Below are 18151 nucleotides of genomic sequence, written 5' to 3'. Positions count from 1 at the left end.
ATTCACTTATCTTGGGGATTTCTCAAACCCTGGCTTAATCTCCTCTTAAAATACATATAGCCTATTAGGCCTGAAAATCTGACCAAGCTATAGCTCATCAACATCAAGAAATTGTTGATGTTTGTGTCCTCCTTTGATCTCTATTCAACAAATTTGGAAATACACATTCATTCACCTGTAATTTGTTTCTCTCTTTGGTTTCAAAAAGCTGGATTCTTCAGGATATAATTTTCATTTTCCACTTGTATATAAGACTAAAACAATGGTGGTCACTTTTTTTCTCTTTGGAAGGCCATTCAGGTAAAATGTTTGGTAAAGAACTTATTAACCAGTCCCTATAAGAGTTTTTTCTTTTTTTTTTTTTTTTAAAGATTTTGTTTATTTATTCATGAGAGACACACAGAGAGAAGCAGAGATATAGGCAGAGGGAGAAGCAGGCTCCCTGTTGGGGAGCCCGATGTGAGTTTCGATCCTGGGAACCCAGGATCACGACCTGAGCCAAAGGCAGATGTTTAACCACTGAGCACCCGGGTGCCCCTATAAGACTTATTTTTGTTGAGAGGCTTCTCTTACAAACTCTGTCTCTTTGCTTGTTACAAGTCTGTTCAGATTTTCTAGTTCTTCTGAGTCAGTTTTGGTAATTTGTGTGCTTTGAAGAATTTTTCTATTCCATCCGGGTTATCTGACTTTGTCAATGTCTGTTTCCTCAGGTAGTTTCTTGTTCCTGTTCATTTCTCCAGTGAATGGGTCATACTTTCTAGTTTCTTTGCACGCTTTGTATTTGTGTGTGTGAGAAATGGACATTTTGCGTATTAGAATGTGGTGATTCTGGGGGTGCTTGGGCTCAGTTGGTTGAGCAATCGACTCTCTTGGCTCAGGCCATGATCTCAGGGTCATGAGAGTGAGCCCCTTAAGTTTGCTTGAGATTCTCCCTCTATTCTAATCTCTCTATTGAGATTCTCAAATAAATAAATAAAATGTGATTTTGGAACTAAATTGTAATTTTGGAAATAAAATGTGACGATTCTTCTATTTGTGGTTTGTTTGGCTCCTTTCTGTGAGATGTTAGCTGTTTCTCTAGTGATTTTTTTCCTCCAACCGTCTTGTTTTTAGAGGCTGTATTCTTACTCCTATGTGGTCTCTGATGTCCGTTTTCTTAGCTTGTGTTCAGCTAGTGTTTTGACAGTTTTGTTTTTAGTTTCCCTAGGTTTTTTTGGGTACCAGGACCTAAAAAGAAAAAAAAAACATGAACAAAACAAAAGGAAAAAAACACCAAATATTCTAGTCTTTGCAGATTGGCTATGCTTGGGCACTCCTGCTTGACTCAACTGTTTACAAATCTGCCTTAACCTCTGGTTCTCTAATATATCTCTGTCTTCATCTTCCACACTAGCCATCCACGGGTCATTCATTTATGACATTTTCGAGAAACGTCCTTTGATTTTCTGCCTTGAGTGTGTTCCAAGTTAGGCAGAAGAGGGGCGGGTGCACCACCACCTATTTTCTTCATTGCCCTCAGACAAGTTGGAACAAACACAATTCTTAATGCTCTGTTTCCTCTTCCCTCTGGGCCCAGGGTCTGGGGTCCGACCCCGGGAATGCTGGCTACCATCTTCAAGACTGTTGTTGAGCTGGAGCAGGGATTGGGATGAGGTCAAGTCAAAATGCTGCAAATGTTACTTACCACTTTTAAGTTGGCTTTTTCTTGATTCACTGTTTGCTTGGTTGTTAGAAACTTCTGGTTTTTTTTTTTTTTTTTTTTAGATTTCTGACAGAGTTGGCTATGACAGTTTTTTTCCTTATTTTTTTCATGTTTCTTTGGAGGGATGGTCCCTTGGAGTTACCTCTTCTGCTTTTGTTGCTGTGTCATTCTATATATCACTTTTAATGAAGGTAGTATGGCTTCACACTAATCCTGTTCAAATAACTGGGAGATAGTGTACGAAGTGGCTTTTTAAAATTTTTATTTCTGGATGACATGTTATAGGTTTGTCAAGAAAACTTTGTAGGGTCAGTTAACTGGGAGCTACCATGTGCCATTTTTAGTGGTATAGATACATTGTGTATATCAGCACAGGAATTAAAAGTACTGAGAAAAATCTCAATAAGGAACAACTTTTCTAAATCTAGTGTTCCCCAAATATTCGTCAGTGAGACCCACTTCATATTGTGGCATGCTTATTAATAACTGGAAGAGCTTCTAGTCTATGGAAAACAGTTTATTCTGTAGTATCATAAATGCTGTAACTGTCTCAGGCTTTTCAACTGGGAAAAAATAAGTTTTCTTCAGGGTGGCTAGCTATTGCTTTTACGGCTTTGTCAATCAATTAGATCCCTGTTCTTCTTGGTTTAAAGATTTTTTAAATGAGAAAAATAAAAGAAAAACAATACATATAGTGTATAGTATGTAATAATCCAAATAATGTGTTTTTATTTCAAGAAAAATGTTTTTCATAAAATAAAAACACATGTCCATACAAAAACTTGTGCATGAATGTTTATAGCACTCAGCTACATGAATGTGTGATAGCCAAAAGGTTGAAATAGCCCAGATGTCCATCAGTGGATGAATGGGCAAACAAAAGGTGGTCTGTGTACAAGGGAATATTACTCAGCCTTAAACAAAAATGAGGTACTGATTCATGCTATGATGTAGGTAAACCTTGAAGACATGCTAAGTGGAAGAAACCAGGTATAAAAGATCACATACTCTATGATTCTATTCATATGAAAGTCCAGGTTTCCCTATAGCAATAGAAAGTAGATGAGCAGATCTGATGGTGGAGGGAGTTTGCAGTACAGCAGATAGTGTGGCCAAAAGTGTAGGGTGGGGAAAGGGTTCTGGAACTGACTCTGATCATGGTTGCCCAGTTCTGAGAATATAGGAAAAGCCAGTGAATTGAGTGCTTCAAGTGGGTGAATTGTATCATGTGTGGATTATATCTCAGGAAAGCCCTTAAAGGAACAGCAACTGGAGGCCACCCTTCTTTGGGCCAGTAATGCGACTGTGCTTGAGGTGCACAGTCTCTGAGAATTTTAACTTCACAGAAATCAAGCTTAGGAAACAACTGTCCATGGATAACACTGCTGTCATCTTTGGAAATGGGGATTTGCGAGTGAGTAACCAATATCCTTTCTTTGTTTAGCAGTTTGAATGCTTATTTCTGAATGTTAGAAAACAACAGACTTCCCCTACCCCCATTTTGGGCATTAAGTCCATGATGGTTTTCTTTTTTTCTTTTATAAAGATCTTATTTATTTATTTGAGAGTGAGAGAATACATGAGATGGGGGAGGGGCAGAACACAAGCTGACTTCCCACTGAGCAGGGAGTCCAAGGATCTTGGCTCCATCCCAGGATCCCAGGATTGTGACCTGAGCCAAAGGCAAAAGCTTAACTACCTGAGCCACCCAGACACCTTCATGATGGTTTTTTTCTAGAAGAGCTTTCTACCTTAATTTTGAATTTTTTATAGATTCTTAATATTTTTTGCCTAGTAAAACATTTTGGAATATTCAGGGAAAGATTCCAGATTGGATTATTTTCTCTCTTGAGTGCATATGTGTATACATGCACATTCTTAAATGATGCTCATGTGTCACTTTTTCTGTGTAGTTTACACAGAAAAGTTTTAGTTTGTACCCGTAACTTTGAGATGAACAGCTTATCCTCAGTGGCTTGATATTTTCCCTTCCTGGTGACTTTGAAATCCCATTGCATTATACCTGTTTTTAAAATGTCAAATGAGGGCAGCCCGGGTGGCTCAGCGGTTTAGCACCGCCTTCAGCCCAGGGCATGATCCTGGGGTCCCGGGATCGAGTCCCATGTCAGGCTCCCTGCATAGAGCCTGCTTCTCCCTCTGCCTGTGCCTCTCTCTCTGTGTGTGTCTCTCATGAATAAATAAATAAATAATAAATAAAATCTTAAAAAAATAAATAAAATGTCAAATGAAATAACTCAACGTTTGAGAACTCTACTATTGATAGTATTATAGATGTGGTATTTTTTATAACTGTTTCTTTATTGGAAGATTATGTCCCTGCTCAATATATAAAAGATAAAATGCAGACTAGTAAAATGGAGAAATAATTACCCATCATTCATTCATAAAGAGAAAAAATTGCTGTGAGCATATGTCCTCCTACATTTTTATGTAAATGTATTTTTCTCTTGCACATATGCTTTTCATCTGCTCTGTAGGCTTTTGCAGGCATGTTTCCAGGTCGATGCATCTTCATATATAATGAATTTAGCCACTAAAAATGAACTGGCTTTCTATTTTTGCCTGCATATGGTTTTTTAAGTGTTTTGTTATTCTAAATACTGCTGCAAAATTTTTAAGCTGTGTCTTTACACAACTCTTTTCTGTTTTCCCTTGGCTATAAAAGGGGCATGCTTCTTGATACCTTTGGGAAAACAATGCAGGATTGAAAGGGTGTGTTTTCTAAATAGGTATCATTCTGGGTTACGGTTTTATCTTTGTTGAGTTGATAGGTCAGAATGAGATTTGTGAAAAATTTGCTGGGATTTTTGTTATGTATTTTAAAATCATTGAGAAAGATACTTCTCCATTTTTTCTTACATTTGGCCACTTTTATGTATTAACCTTTGCCCATTTTTCTATGAAGATGCCAATCTTTTGTACTGATGTAAAATATGAGAATTTTAACCCTTTTCTTATTAGGTTTAGGTTACATATGTTTTCCCAGAAGCTGTTCCTTGTCTTGAACTTTTACATAATTTTGTGGTTCAATTACAGAAGTAGAAAGATTCCATGTGGTGAGTTTATTGGTGTTACCTTTATGGTTTCTGGCTGTTAGCATATCTTGAAATATCTTTCTTATACCAAGATTAGACATGGTTGCAGAGTCACATTTGAGTACCTAAGTTTAGGCTCTTGTTTTTTATGCTTTGGGTTTCTAATCCTGCTGTGATCGGTATTGGTGTGTTATCAAAGGGAAGAGTATAACTTTTCTGCCCATAAATGGTTAACCAGCTAAGAATTTTTTTAAACTCTGAATTTGTTTTTTATTCTTTTCTTTTAAAGATTTTATTTATCTTTAAAAGAAGATAGTCCCGCATTGTGCTCCCATGGGGAGCCTCTTCTTTGAGAGGGAGAGAGACTATAAACTGGAGGGAGAGAGAGGGGGAAAGAGGATCTGAGGCAGACTTAGCACTGAGTGCAGAGCCCGATGTGGGGCTCAGTCCTATGACCATGAGATCATGATCTCAACTGAAACCAAGAGTTGGTCACTCAACCCACTGTGCCATGCAGACAGCTCTAATTTTTTTTTCTTAATTCAAGAATAATTAACATATGGTAGTATTAGTCTCAGGTATACAATATAATGACTCAGCAATTCTATGCATTTACTCAGGGATCATAGCAACAAGTGCCCTGTTAATCCTTTTCACCTATAGAATAAGAGTTTTTTTTTTTTTTTTTTTTTTAATTATCTGTTTATTCAAACTCCATTGTTGGGACTTAATACTCTTACACTAAATCCTTGGATTTGGGAGTGTTTCTGAACTGCATTGTGTCATATTTCTGTATTTTTCATATGAATGGTGTATCATTGTTAAAAGTAACTCAGGAATTTTATTGGCATCTCATTAGATGTAGAAATTCCTTTGGTTATTTCATTTTTATGTTCTTGAGTCTTCTCAATGAAGAATATGTTGTTTTTCTCCATCCACTCCAGTTATCTTAATGTTTCTTGTTAATTTTTCCTTCCAACAGGCTGTATGCATTTATTAATAAGTTCTTTCAAATTTTGTTGTCATTTCTGAATACTTGTTTATACCCACTGTGTGTGCTTTATCTCCGTTTTTTATTTTCAAGTCCAAAGCAGGGCTTAACCTCATGACCTTGAAATCAAAATTTGAGCTAAAATCAAGAGTCAGATGCTCAACCCATTGAGCTACCCAGCCGCCCCCTTTTTCTCCTTTAATTCTTTCTGAACCCATTCTCGTGGGTCCTTTTGTCCCATCACCTCATTTTAACTACTGTTATCAGAGTGAACACTGTCTTTTATGTTGCTGAAGCCCCTGGTGAATTCTGAGTCATGATCTTCCTTAGTTTTCCTGTAATGTTTGAAATACTATATTCTTGAAGGACTTTTGTCACTTAGTTTCTTGACATTACTTGCTCTTGGTTACCTTCCTGCCTGGCCCATCTCTCCTGATTCTCTAGGGCTTTCTCATCTTCCCAGTCTCCTTACACTGGTATGCCCCAGGGCTGAGCATTCAATCTCTTTTTTTTCTCTTAACTACTGAAATTTTTTTAGAGAATTCATCCAATCCTTAGGATTAATACTTTGCTTCTTTTGTTCATCAAAGTGTAGCATCTGTCACATCGTGGATCCTCAGGTATGGTGAATGGTGATAACTTCTTTCCTGCCCACATCTCACCTGTAATTCCAAAGTCAAGTATCTGGTTTCCTACTTTATAACCATTCTGAGATCCTATAGAAGTGATTAATATAGGAAGTCCGTTGCCAAGCTCTTGACCTCATCATATCACCTCTCTGCCCCCTACAAGATCTGGGGGCTCCCTCCCTGCCAACCCCTGTTGGTCTGTATCTCAGTAAATATCAACTCCTCTTTCCAGTTGCTCAGGGCACAGACTTTGAAGTTTCATTTCCTTTTATTTTCCATATTCTGCATCCTTCCCATAAACAAACATTTGTCTGCTTTACTTTCAAGGCATAGAACCCACCCTCTTAAAAACTATGGATGTTCCTTGGTCCGGCCACCTACATTTCTCACCTGCCTGATTTCTGTAGTCTCCAGAATGGTCTCCCTGCTTAACCTTGTTCTACTACGCAGTCTGTGGTCAACATAGTGGCCAGTTGTCCTTTCCAAGCATTGTCAGACTGTGCCATCTCTCTGCTTAACACTCATCCCCAAATCCTCATAATGGTCCTTTAAGGCTTTATGTGATCTTGCCCTCAGCTATCTTTCTGAATTGCCCTCATATTACCTTCAGCCTCATTTGCCCAGCTCTGGCCATGGCACCGACCTCTATTCCATATGTATATGGAAGAATATTCCTACCTCGGGGTCTTTTCTTTCTGCTTTGAACTCTTTCCCCTATGAATATTTTTAATGTGCCAGTTTTTCACTTTAGTTAGGTCTTGGAGCAGATATCACATGCCTGATAATCCTTCATGGACCATCACATCTGAATAATACCCTCCCTTTCTGTCTTCCCTCCTTGACCCTGCTGTGCTTCGTAACCCTTATCACCACCTGATTATTTTAGTTTATGTATCTCTCCTCCTGACTAGATGGTGAGCCCTTTGAGACTCTAGTGTTTGTTCCCTGCTGTGTTCTTGGGTGCTAAGACAATTTTTTGTTGCTATTTTAAATGTAATGTGTTTTCCTAATAATTGCTGATATACAGAGGAAAGCTATTTAGATTGATATGTTAATTTTATAACCAGCCAAATTACTAATCTACCTCACTTTTGAATAGGTTTCAGATGGTACTCAAGGTACCATTCTGCAAATAATTTTGCCTTGACCCTCCTTGTATTTATTGATATTTCTCATACCTGTGTGTGTATTTACTTTTCTCACATTCACTTCTGTTGCTTTGCTTAGAGCATCTAGATCAATGTTGAATGACAATATTGATAGTAGGATTCTTGCGGTTTCTTGGTCTTGAAAGCAAATGCTTTTTTTCTGATTTAACTCTGTGTGAATTTCTGTGTGTGAATGTGTGTGAGAGAGATCAGAATGAATCTGGAACAGCTGTTAAAATTTTATTAAATGCCTTTTTGGTATCATTCAGTCCATGAGGAAATGTTTCTCCCTGCATTGCTGCTGATATGACTATCACAGTAACATCTATTTCCTGTGGTTGATCCATTCTGGTGTTGGAGAAATAGTCCCTACCTGGCTCATAGTTTATATGTTTAATATATTTTTACATTTGGTATGTTAATATTTATAATATCTGCATGACAGTGTTTAAGTGGGATTGATTTATAGTTCACATTGTGAAGGTTTAACATGGGCTATGCTGGCTTTAAACAATCAAATTGGGAAAATTTCCATCTTTATTCATATGGTAAAAAGTTAATGATTATCTCATGAGCGAAACATCTTTGACCTCAAGTTTAAAACAGTTTCCCAAGACTTCATAACGTTAGTGCTGGCATAGTTTTCATTCTTTTAGATTGAAATCCATCTTAACCAGGAGTCTTTGAGGAAATATAGAGAATTCTTGAAAACCTGTGAAATTTTACTGTTTCCTCAGCATCAGCATATACTTGTAGGCCGTGTACTTGTGTACATGTATACACATACATATTTTTATCTTCTTAGTTGCTTTTAATTTTAGATGTAAGAACTATTTACTGGAATGTTTTTAATATCCAAATGTGGGGTAGTTTAAAAATTTGTCTATTTCTTTAATACACCTCCCTTTAAAAGGTGGAGACCATGACGCATGGACTGAACTTAGCAAGTCACTTCTAATGAAGAACATATGGCAGAAAGGACATTGTGTCCCTTCTGAGAGTAGGTCATAAAAAAGCATTGTAGCTTGCTTTCTTTCTTGGATTGCTCACTTTGGAGAGAGCCAGCTGCCATGTTGTAAAGACACATAAGCAGTTTTATGAGAAACTCATGTGGTGAGGAACTGTGGCTTCCTGCCAGGAACCGTGTGAATGAACTTGGTGATAAATCTCCAGACCCAGTAAAGTCAGCCCTACCCAACATTTTGAGTACAGTCATGAGACACTGAGTCAGAACCACACATCAAAAATAATCCCTGAATCCTGACTCACAGAAACTGTGAGATAATAAACGTTTGTTGTTTTGAGCTACTAAGTTTTAGGATAATTTGTTACACATCATAGCTAACCACTACAAAGTGTTTCACTGATTTTTAAAAATCTCTTATTCCTTTCAAAGCTTCTTAGCCTGTACACTTCTACCTTTTGGGACATACTGAGATTCTTTTTAGCATGATCAATGATCAATTAAAAATGAAATATTGGAAAAAGCCTGCTCTGTATTATTAATTACATTTATTCAACACTTCTTTTTTTGTCTCTTTAATCCAAGAAACATTACTATTACTATTGTCAGTTTCTCCTTATTTTTTGGTTTTTATTTTATATATTCCAATACAGTGTAACTTGAGTTATATATTTATTTATATACATATATACATATTTGGATATAAAATTGTTTTAATCTTTTTTTTTTTTTTTGCTATTTTTGTTAATGTTACATACCCTATTCTCCGAGTTGATGTTTTCCTTTAAACTTTAATATTTTTAAAAAGCTTTTTGTTTTTCAAGCCTGTACTTTGGGTTTAGATTTAGGATGCAGGGTCTTTAATTAATTTCATGAATCTTAAATATCTACTCCTATCAAAGAATAATTTTCAAAATGTTAAAAATATTATACATACAAGTAAAGAAAGAAGTTGTCTAAAATACATTGAACTCATTCATAAGAACACTGGACAGACAGGATGGTAGTGAGACTAGCTCAAGAACATTTGTGTAATTCAATATTTATGATCCCTGAGGAAGAAATGCCAGGATGGGTTGGCTCATTCAAATACAGTTCTGCCAATCATCTCCAGGTCCATAAGGAAGTAACTTTGGGGTTTCTAGACAGAAATCATTTGCATCCCTCATGGACAAAAATATACAGGTAATCACGTAACTTAAGTATCTGGCCCTAATGAATAATAAATATCAAGCAAAATGAAAGGACATATAAATAATCCTCGGGTAGGCTTGTCAGTGCTCCAGTATGAATGAAAAGAAGTGGAATCCTTTTTTGACTTATTTACAGGAGTTGGGTAAGTTTTCTTAGCACACACATGCTAGAAATTCCACCTCTTTGACATAAACATACAGCAGTTTCAGAATAAACACCAGTACCACAAATGGTAGGCATCCATTTTACATATATACTTCAGATTTTGGGAAATGTAGTTATTCATGTAATTGCCTCATCAATCAAGAGATTGATTGATGTCTGTCACCAAAAAAAGATCATTGGTCTTATTTTCTGTGTAATTGGATTTGCTTTTCCCAGTTTTATCTAAATGTCATCTTACACTATATACTGGTTTGTGTCTTGCCTTCTTTCTCTCAGCATAATGTCTAAGAGATAACCATGCTGTTGTGTTAGTTCATTCTTTTATTTATTTTATTTTTTTTGCTGAGAAGTTCTGCATTGTACTGATAGACCACAGTTTATTCATCCATTCACCAGTGGATATTTTGGCATTACCAAGTTTTTCAGTACCTGCTGTTTCTGTTTCTCGGTCATTTTGCTATCAGCAGTGTTTGTAGTTTTCAGTATAGGAACCCTTGTGTGCCTTTTAAATTTATTCCTAAGGAATTCATGTTTCTTGATGCTACTATTGTAAATGGAATTTAAAAATGTATTTTCCAGTATTTCTCTCTCTCTCTCTCTTTTTTTAAAGATTTTATTTATTTTATTTATTTGAGAGAGAAGGGAGGAGCAGATGAGAAGGAGAAGCTGACTCCATGCTGAGCACAGAGCCTGACGTGGGCCTTGATCACAGAACCCCAAGATCATGACCTGGGCTGAAATCAAGAGTCAGATACTTAATTGACTAAGCCACCCAGGTGCCCCTTCCAGTATTTTTTTGTTGATAAATACAGACGATTTGCATTATTTTGTCATTGTGCCCTGTGTCCTTGCTAGTTTCACTATTAATTTTAGTAGTGATTTTCTGTGTAAACAGTTGAACTTTAAGTGTCTGTCGGGATCCCTGGGTGGCGCAGCGGTTTAGCGCCTGCCTTTGGCCCGGGGCGCGATCCTGGAGACCCGGGATCGAATCCCACGTCGGGCTCCCGGTGCATGGAGCCTGCTTCTCCCTCTGCCTATGTCTCTGCCTCTCTCTCTCTCTCTCTCTCTGTGTGACTATCATAAATAAATAAAAAACAAAAAAACTTAAGTGTCTGTGAGTGGAGGTAGTGGCTCCCCCCACCCCTTACCTTTTTGTATTGGCTAGGACCTCCAAAATAATGCTGAATACAAGTTGTACCTTGTTCCATATTTAATTAGAAAGGGAATGTTCTGGATTTCACAGGTCAATATGATTGCTCTTGCTGATTTTTGGACGCCCTTTGTGAAATGAAGCTTGCTTCTTTTCTCTTAGTGTGCTCAGAACTGAGTTTTGAATTTTGTCAGATGCCTACATTTATGGAGATGATGATATATTTCTTCATTTTTCTGTAAATATGGTACATCACTTTTTTTTCAAGTTTTAAGTCAGTATTGTATTCCTGAGATAAACACCACTTGGTCATGATTGTTTTCTTTTCACATGTTGTCGATTAGATTTCCTCATATTTTTGTTAACAATTTTTGTGTCTGTGTTTATGAGGGTTATGAATTGTGTAGTAATGTTTTTCTTAGGTTTCTGTAAGTTATTATGTTGACTCATAAAACATTTTTTGAGAGACATATGTGTAAGACTGGTGTTATTTCTCCCTTGTATGGTTGAAAGAGTTTTCACCAGAACCCATCTGGGTTTTGACTTTTTTTTTAGATTTTATTTATTTATTCATGAGAGACACACAGAGAGAGGCAGAGACACAGGCAGAGGGAGAATCAGGCTCTCTGCAGGGAGCCCAATGCAGGACTCAATCCCAGGACCCCGGGATCACGCCCTGAGCCAAAGGCAGACTCTCAACCACTAAGCCACCCAGGTGTCCCTGGGTTTCAGCTTTTCTTCGTGGGAAGGTTCTTAATAACAAATTCATTGAAAAAGTAATTTTAAGGCCATTCAGATTTCTCTCTTATTTTTGATAGGTTTCATTTTCAAGTGTCCATTTCCTCTATTTCTGGAAGAGTAGTAGTCATATCCCCACTTTTGCTCTGATTTTAGCCATCTGATTGTCTGTCCTTTCTGTTCAGTTAGTGGAGCTGAGAGTTTGTAAATTTGTTGATCTTTCCAAAGAATCCTTTCGGGTTTTTGTTGTCTTTTTGGTGTGTGTGTGTGTGTGTGTGTGTGTGTGTGTGTGTGTGTGTGTGGTGTGTTTGTTTTGTTGTTTGTTTTTGTTTTTTTTTTGTCTATTTTACTTATTCTTCTAATTCCTTAAAGCTGTAAAATGAGGTATTGATTGTGATCTCTTTTGTCTTCTAGTATTTGCATTCAGTGCTATGAATTTCCCCCTGAATACTACTCCCACTGCATTTCCCAAAGTTTGATAAGGTCTGTTTCATTTTCATTTAGTGCAGAGTTTTGTTTTTGTTTATTCACTTTTTCTTGAGCTTCCTCTGTGATAGGTGTGTTGCTTGGAAGTATGTTTAATCTCCAAATATTTGGGCATTTCCCAGATAACTCTGTTACTGATTTCTAATTTAGTGACTTTGTGATCTGAGAATATACTTTGTATGATTTCTCTTTTTAAAAATAAGGTGTGTTTTATGGCCCCACACATGGTCTCTATCAGTGAATGTTCCACGTGAGCTTGAGAAAAATGTGTGTCTTTCTGTTGCTGTACAGAGTATTTTCCTTTCTTGGTGGATTGTCTGGAATTTTTATGTAATATGTATCTTATCAAGTAAATATGTATTTTTACAACTAAAAATTAAGTAGCTTCCAGTGAATATTTATGCAGTCACAGTACCCTGTTCAAAACAAAAATTATGTAAAATAGGTTTCCAAACTAGTTGTTGCCGAGAGGCAGAGATTATAACACAGTCAGTGCTTATACTTCTGGACATTTCTTTCAATAGCAGTAATTTTTGCTTAGCTAAGGACCATTTTCAGCTCTGTGCTACTGGTTCTCTTTTTCTCTATACCTTATTTCAGGGAAATAATGATCCTTATTTCAAGGAAATGTAAAGAATGCTCCCTTCACAGAGATTACACATTTTGCTATTAGCATAATAGGAGAATATATTTGACAGTACCTTAATTTGGTTAAAAATGATTAATAGATATCCTTAAAGATATGCATAGTGATGCATTTAGCTTTATGATGAAGAATGGATGGAATAATTATAATGAATTTAGCTCATGTTTGCTCTTGTATCTCAGATATATTGTGGTGTGATCTTATTCAGTGAAATGGAGAAGACCTAGTGTTTTGTTTTAATCTGTTTACCACTACTTGCTTACTAATCTGACCCTGTAATTCTTTATTTTTTTCACTTTTCCAGTATTCTTCCTTTTTTCTTTGTTCTCAGCTTCCGGTTTGTAAATGCTGGTGAGTCCTTAGGGGGAAAAATTAGAAGAGTTGCTGTGTGTTCCTTGTATGGAGGTGGCCATTGGGTTGGGTTTTGTCGTTGTTGTTGGTTTTCAGTATAATAATGGCTTCCTGTTACTCCAAGTCTCACTCTAGATGTGGATTCTTCTAGGAGTGTGCCGGCATTTCAGCTCCCTACCCAGCTGTTGCTTCCATCCTGCTCCTTGAGAGTATGCATAATTAATGACCATGACTTCTCTTTGTGTTCCAGCCTGAAAGAATAGACCCGAGTGCATCACGACAAGGATATGACGTCCGCTCTGATGTCTGGAGTTTGGGGATCACATTGGTATGTTCGTCTTCATAGTGTAGTAGGAAATTTAAAATTACAAGAAAATTTTATCAGTTTTCCACCCCTTGTAAGAACTGCTTTTTTCCCTTCCTCTTCTAATCTTTGACTTTTACTTAGTTTTCTCCTATGGTTACAATCATAGGGACTGTGCCTTCTAGTTGTTGAAATAAAGTATATGTTTTACTCTAACGTTCAAACCAGTTGATGGTCCCCCTCAAGATTTTATGCAGTGTACCTCAAGGTTTTATGCATGCTCTTTGATGTTACTCTGGGTCTCTTGGCCAGAGATATTAGGAGTCAGCAACCATACCAGGGACAAGGACAGGGGGAGGGCAGCTCACCTGTAGTCAGTGCAGCAGTGACTGGCTCCTCCCACCTCAGGTGTGGGTGGTGTGTGTGGTAACACTCTGTGCAGCATGTGTATTAGGTATATAAATTCACGTGCATGAAAATAGTTTCTACCTGGAATCTTCTGCTCACTGAATAGAAAAGTCATGAATGAGTGAGCTGAAAGTAATTCAGTTCTGGAGGAACACAAACTACCTAGGTGATCATCCTAGTAAAAGTTCTACCTTAAAACAACACTGAGTAGGAACAGTGAGAAAGCTACTTAATTTGCAACAAAGTAGATATAATAGACTTCTCACCTATGACTGTATTGAAATTTTCCTTCTGTCTTAAAAGTATCTTTGTTTGCTTATTACTTCCTTATTATTGAATTTTGTTTTGAAATTTTAGATTTATTTTTTGGTGCTTTCTGTGTTTTATCATAGCTTGGTGGCCTTTTTCTGACTTTGGACATCTTCTGGTACACTGTGTGAATTTCCCATTACTAGAGGGGGCTGTGTCCTGTTTGGTAGGCAGCCCCAAACTTTTCATTTCCTGCCATTTTTAATAAGGTCCCACAGCATGAAGGTAACACCAGTTTGGAGCAAAGAGGTTTTTTTTGTAACTTCCTAAATGATCTCCATCTGTTCATTGGCATTATGAGGTCCTAAGATCTTCCTATGGATGAGACCCATAGTTCCCCTGGTGAGTCACCTAGAAAGGCCTAATGAATTTTCTGTACAAAGAGTTTGAAGGCTAATAGCTCTCCTCTGCAGAAGACTCCATCTGGTTTCCTTTATGACGTGGGATGGATGATACCTCCTGGAGTATTTTCTTATTGTGAAGCCAACTGACCAAAGGAGAGAAGTAATCCCTTTGTTTAGTTAAGAGAGACCATGGAACATAGACATCTTTTAGGTGTGGTGACTGGTCCAGAGACCCATAGCATGACCTGTACCTTCCTGCTGAGGCACCCAGCTGTGTGCATATAAAGGACACTCATGATTCAGAAACACCTGTACAGACAGATTCTGTTTCAAGCCAGTTCTGTTTCAAAAGCATATTTATTTCTTTTTTTTTTTTTTTTTTTTAATTTTTATTTATTTATGATAGTCACACAGAGAGAAAGAGGCAGAGACACAGGCAGAGGGAGAAGCAGGCTCCATGCACCGGGAGCCCGACGTGGGATTCGATCCCGGGTCTCCAGGATCGCGCCCTGGGCCAAAGGCAGGCGCCAAACCGCTACGCCACCCAGGGATCCCCAAAAGCATATTTATTTCATCATAAAAACAGAATTTTGTTCTGTGAAAAATTTTAGCAGAAACATTTTCAGCAAGTTCTTTTAGTATATCTGGCTAAACTTTGTTTAGAAGTAAGGTATTCAGTACTTATAATTGCTTCATAATTTATTTTCCATATGGATAATGTTAGAAAAATTAAGAAATGCATGAAATTTTGTCTAAGTTCCTCAGTCCTTCACCTTATATGGTGCATTTTACTGCTTCTTTTTCTTATTAACACCCCTTTTCAAGAATGAATCTGATGAAGGTATTCCTAGTGTTTTGAATAACCAATAAGGTTTACTTTGTCCCAAGCATTTGTATTTATATCAAAAAGTAACCTCAGCCAGAGGATGGAATTTCTCTGTGTGTGTAGCACACTTGCCTGCTCTCACAAAGGCGTGTGTGTGTGTGTGTATGTGTGTGTGTGTAAATGGGGACAGTGGTGAGCTGAGGGCGCCATCTTAGGGTGAGGAAGGCCTTCCCACCCCAGTCTCCCATTGGAGGAAGCCCTTAGGTTTGCTTGGCAGCTTTCTTTTCACTGTATAATCTAGTAATTTAATATTTGACCACATCGACACCATCAAATAGTCCTAAACTGAAAAAGCTTCGCAACAGTGTCCTCAGACAGCATCTCTTGGATGCTGTCTCTTCTGATGAACTTGGGTGTCCCCATCCCATATCAATCACCTGTCAGTGCCCCTAAAATGGGGCTCATCGGGGCCATGCTGTATATTTAGACCTATCTTAAAAAAAACAACAACAACAGATTCTCGGTTCTCATTATCCTCAGAACAGAGGGAGAGAAAGATGAGAATATAGTCCACAGATATGTTTGACCTTTGACCCATTGGGACATACTTCTGTAAGATTCTCCAGATATGATTTGGCCTGGTTTAAAGATACTGTCCTGAACACTGTTACTGGGGGTCAGCATTTGGGGTTTGACCCAAACTTGATTTCTTCAGTTATAGTAACATCTGCTTGTTGAAATTGTAGTAACCACAGGATGCTGGAGAACAGAATTTGCATGTTGCTTCTTTTGAGCTCAGGTTGGGCTTTTGTTGGTTGAAAGTTCACTTACATTAAAAATGAATTTGGCTACCATTCTGGATATGGCCTTCCATTCTTTTTTTTTTTTTAAGATTTTATTTATTTATTCATAGAGAGACACACACAGAGAGGCAGAGACCTAGGCAGAGGGAGAAGCAGGCTCCATGAAGGGAGCCCAACGTGGGATTCGATCCCGGGTCTCCAGGATCACGCCCCAGGCTGCAGGCGGCGCTAAACCGCTACGCCATGGGAGCTGCCCATGGCCTTCCATTCAGATAACTACAGATTATACATACTTTGTACCAAGAAAGTTCTAAAACCAGCCTTCCACGGGCAGCCCTGGTGGCAAGGTGGTTTAGTGCTGCCTGCAGCCTGGGGTGTGATCCTGGAGACCCGGGATCAAATCCCACGTCAGGCTCCCTTCATGGAGACTGCTTCTCTGCCCACGCCCCCTGAATAAATAAATAAAAAATCTTTTAAAAAATAAAAAATAAAACCAGCCTTCTAGTATGGTTCATACAAAGGAATCAGAATCGAGGGCTACCCTAGCCTTTGTGCGGCGGTGACATCGTCTGGGCTTAAATCTGGTGTTTCCTTTTAGTCCCAGTCTTGAACTCAGTTGATATAGAGTTTTCCATATTATCTTGATTTCCAAATACCCTTTCCACTTAGCCTGAATAATTGCAAAAATTTTACCTCACCCTCATCTGTGTTCGATTCAAAGCTTTACAAGAATTTTGCTTGGAATTCAGATTTTCAGTGTGGGCGTTCTGGTGAGGAGCAGTAACTAATGCCATCTATTTTGCTTTTCCCTCCGTGTTCTCTTTAGTATGAGTTAGCCACAGGCCGGTTTCCTTATCCAAAGTGGAATAGTGTATTCGATCAACTCACACAAGTCGTGAAAGGGGACCCTCCACAGCTGAGTAACTCTGAGGAAAGGGAATTCTCCCCAAGCTTCATCAACTTTGTCAACTTGTGGTGAGTAATCGATTTCCAGATTCTCAAAATCCATGTAGTGAGTACAGCAAAGCTTCCTTAATTTCAGCAGCATTGATCATTTTTGTTGGGGAAGTGGAGCTTCTTCTAATCACTCTGCTTCTGAGCTGGGACTCTGGGTCACTGTGGCTGTCTGGAAGGTTCCAGCTGACATGGAGAGCATCACTCTTTTATTCTACTACTCTTACTGGATGAAAAACAGATGTGAGGTGGTGGAGAGGCTGCTGCCTCCAGATTTCTAGTGCCTTGTACTAGAAATACAACCCAGGTGAGACTAGTCATCTTAGTCTGATGTGGTTCTAACAGTGAAGTTGTACTAGCATCACGTGGAAGCTTTTACTAAGTCAAGACCCTACCAGGTCAGACTGTAATTGCAGGGTTGGATCTCCACTCTGACATAGCTTGTAACCTGGTGGGATATGTGCAGTAGAGCCAGGCCCAAAGCCCAGCTGGTAGGCTGTGTGTTGGCTCTCTGAAACCTTATTCCATGGGAAATGTGCACCCAACACCTGGTGGTGTTTGTGTACCTTGTCACAGGTGTGTGTATATGTGTGCACCTTTGTGTGTAGAACATAAAAATATGTGCAGATATGACAGGAATGCAGTTGTGCTTTGTACTATTTCAGTCTGTGTTTTAAATGAAGCCTGTTTTCTTATCATTTGAATATTTTTGATAATTTATCCAACATGATGTAAAAGTAGGATGTGTTTATTCTTTTTCTTTTTTTTAAAAAAAAGATTTTATTTATTTATTCATGAGAGGCACAGAGAGAGAGAGAGAGGCAGAGACACAGGCAGAGGGAGAAGCAGGCTCCCCTCAGGGAGTCTGATGTGGGACTTGATCCTTGAACTCCAGGATCATGCCCTGAGCTGAAAGCAGAGCTTAACCACTGAACCATCCAGGCATCCCAGGATGTGTTTATTCTTGAAAATACTTTTCTTTT

At 38.2% G+C, this 18151-nt stretch overlaps 1 protein-coding gene across 4 annotated transcripts in view; it reads left to right on the top strand.

Moving 5' to 3' along the window:
* The window catches only part of MAP2K4 (mitogen-activated protein kinase kinase 4), a 135392-nt gene that overhangs the window by 105325 nt on the left and 11916 nt on the right, over positions 1 to 18151 (top strand). For all 4 annotated transcript variants that reach the window (XM_072821099.1, XM_072821098.1, XM_072821097.1 and 1 more), the window contains 2 exons: positions 13471 to 13548; positions 17041 to 17189. In XM_072821099.1, coding sequence (XP_072677200.1) covers positions 13471 to 13548; positions 17041 to 17189 — 227 coding nt within the window. The remainder of the gene's footprint in view (positions 1 to 13470; positions 13549 to 17040; positions 17190 to 18151) is intronic.

The sequence above is a fragment of the Canis lupus genome, chromosome 3, assembly GCF_048164855.1.
Source record: "Canis lupus baileyi chromosome 3, mCanLup2.hap1, whole genome shotgun sequence".
Lineage (NCBI taxonomy): Eukaryota > Metazoa > Chordata > Mammalia > Carnivora > Canidae > Canis > Canis lupus.
Note: the sequence above shows the minus strand (reverse complement) of the source record. Positions and strands in the feature narration are given on the sequence as shown.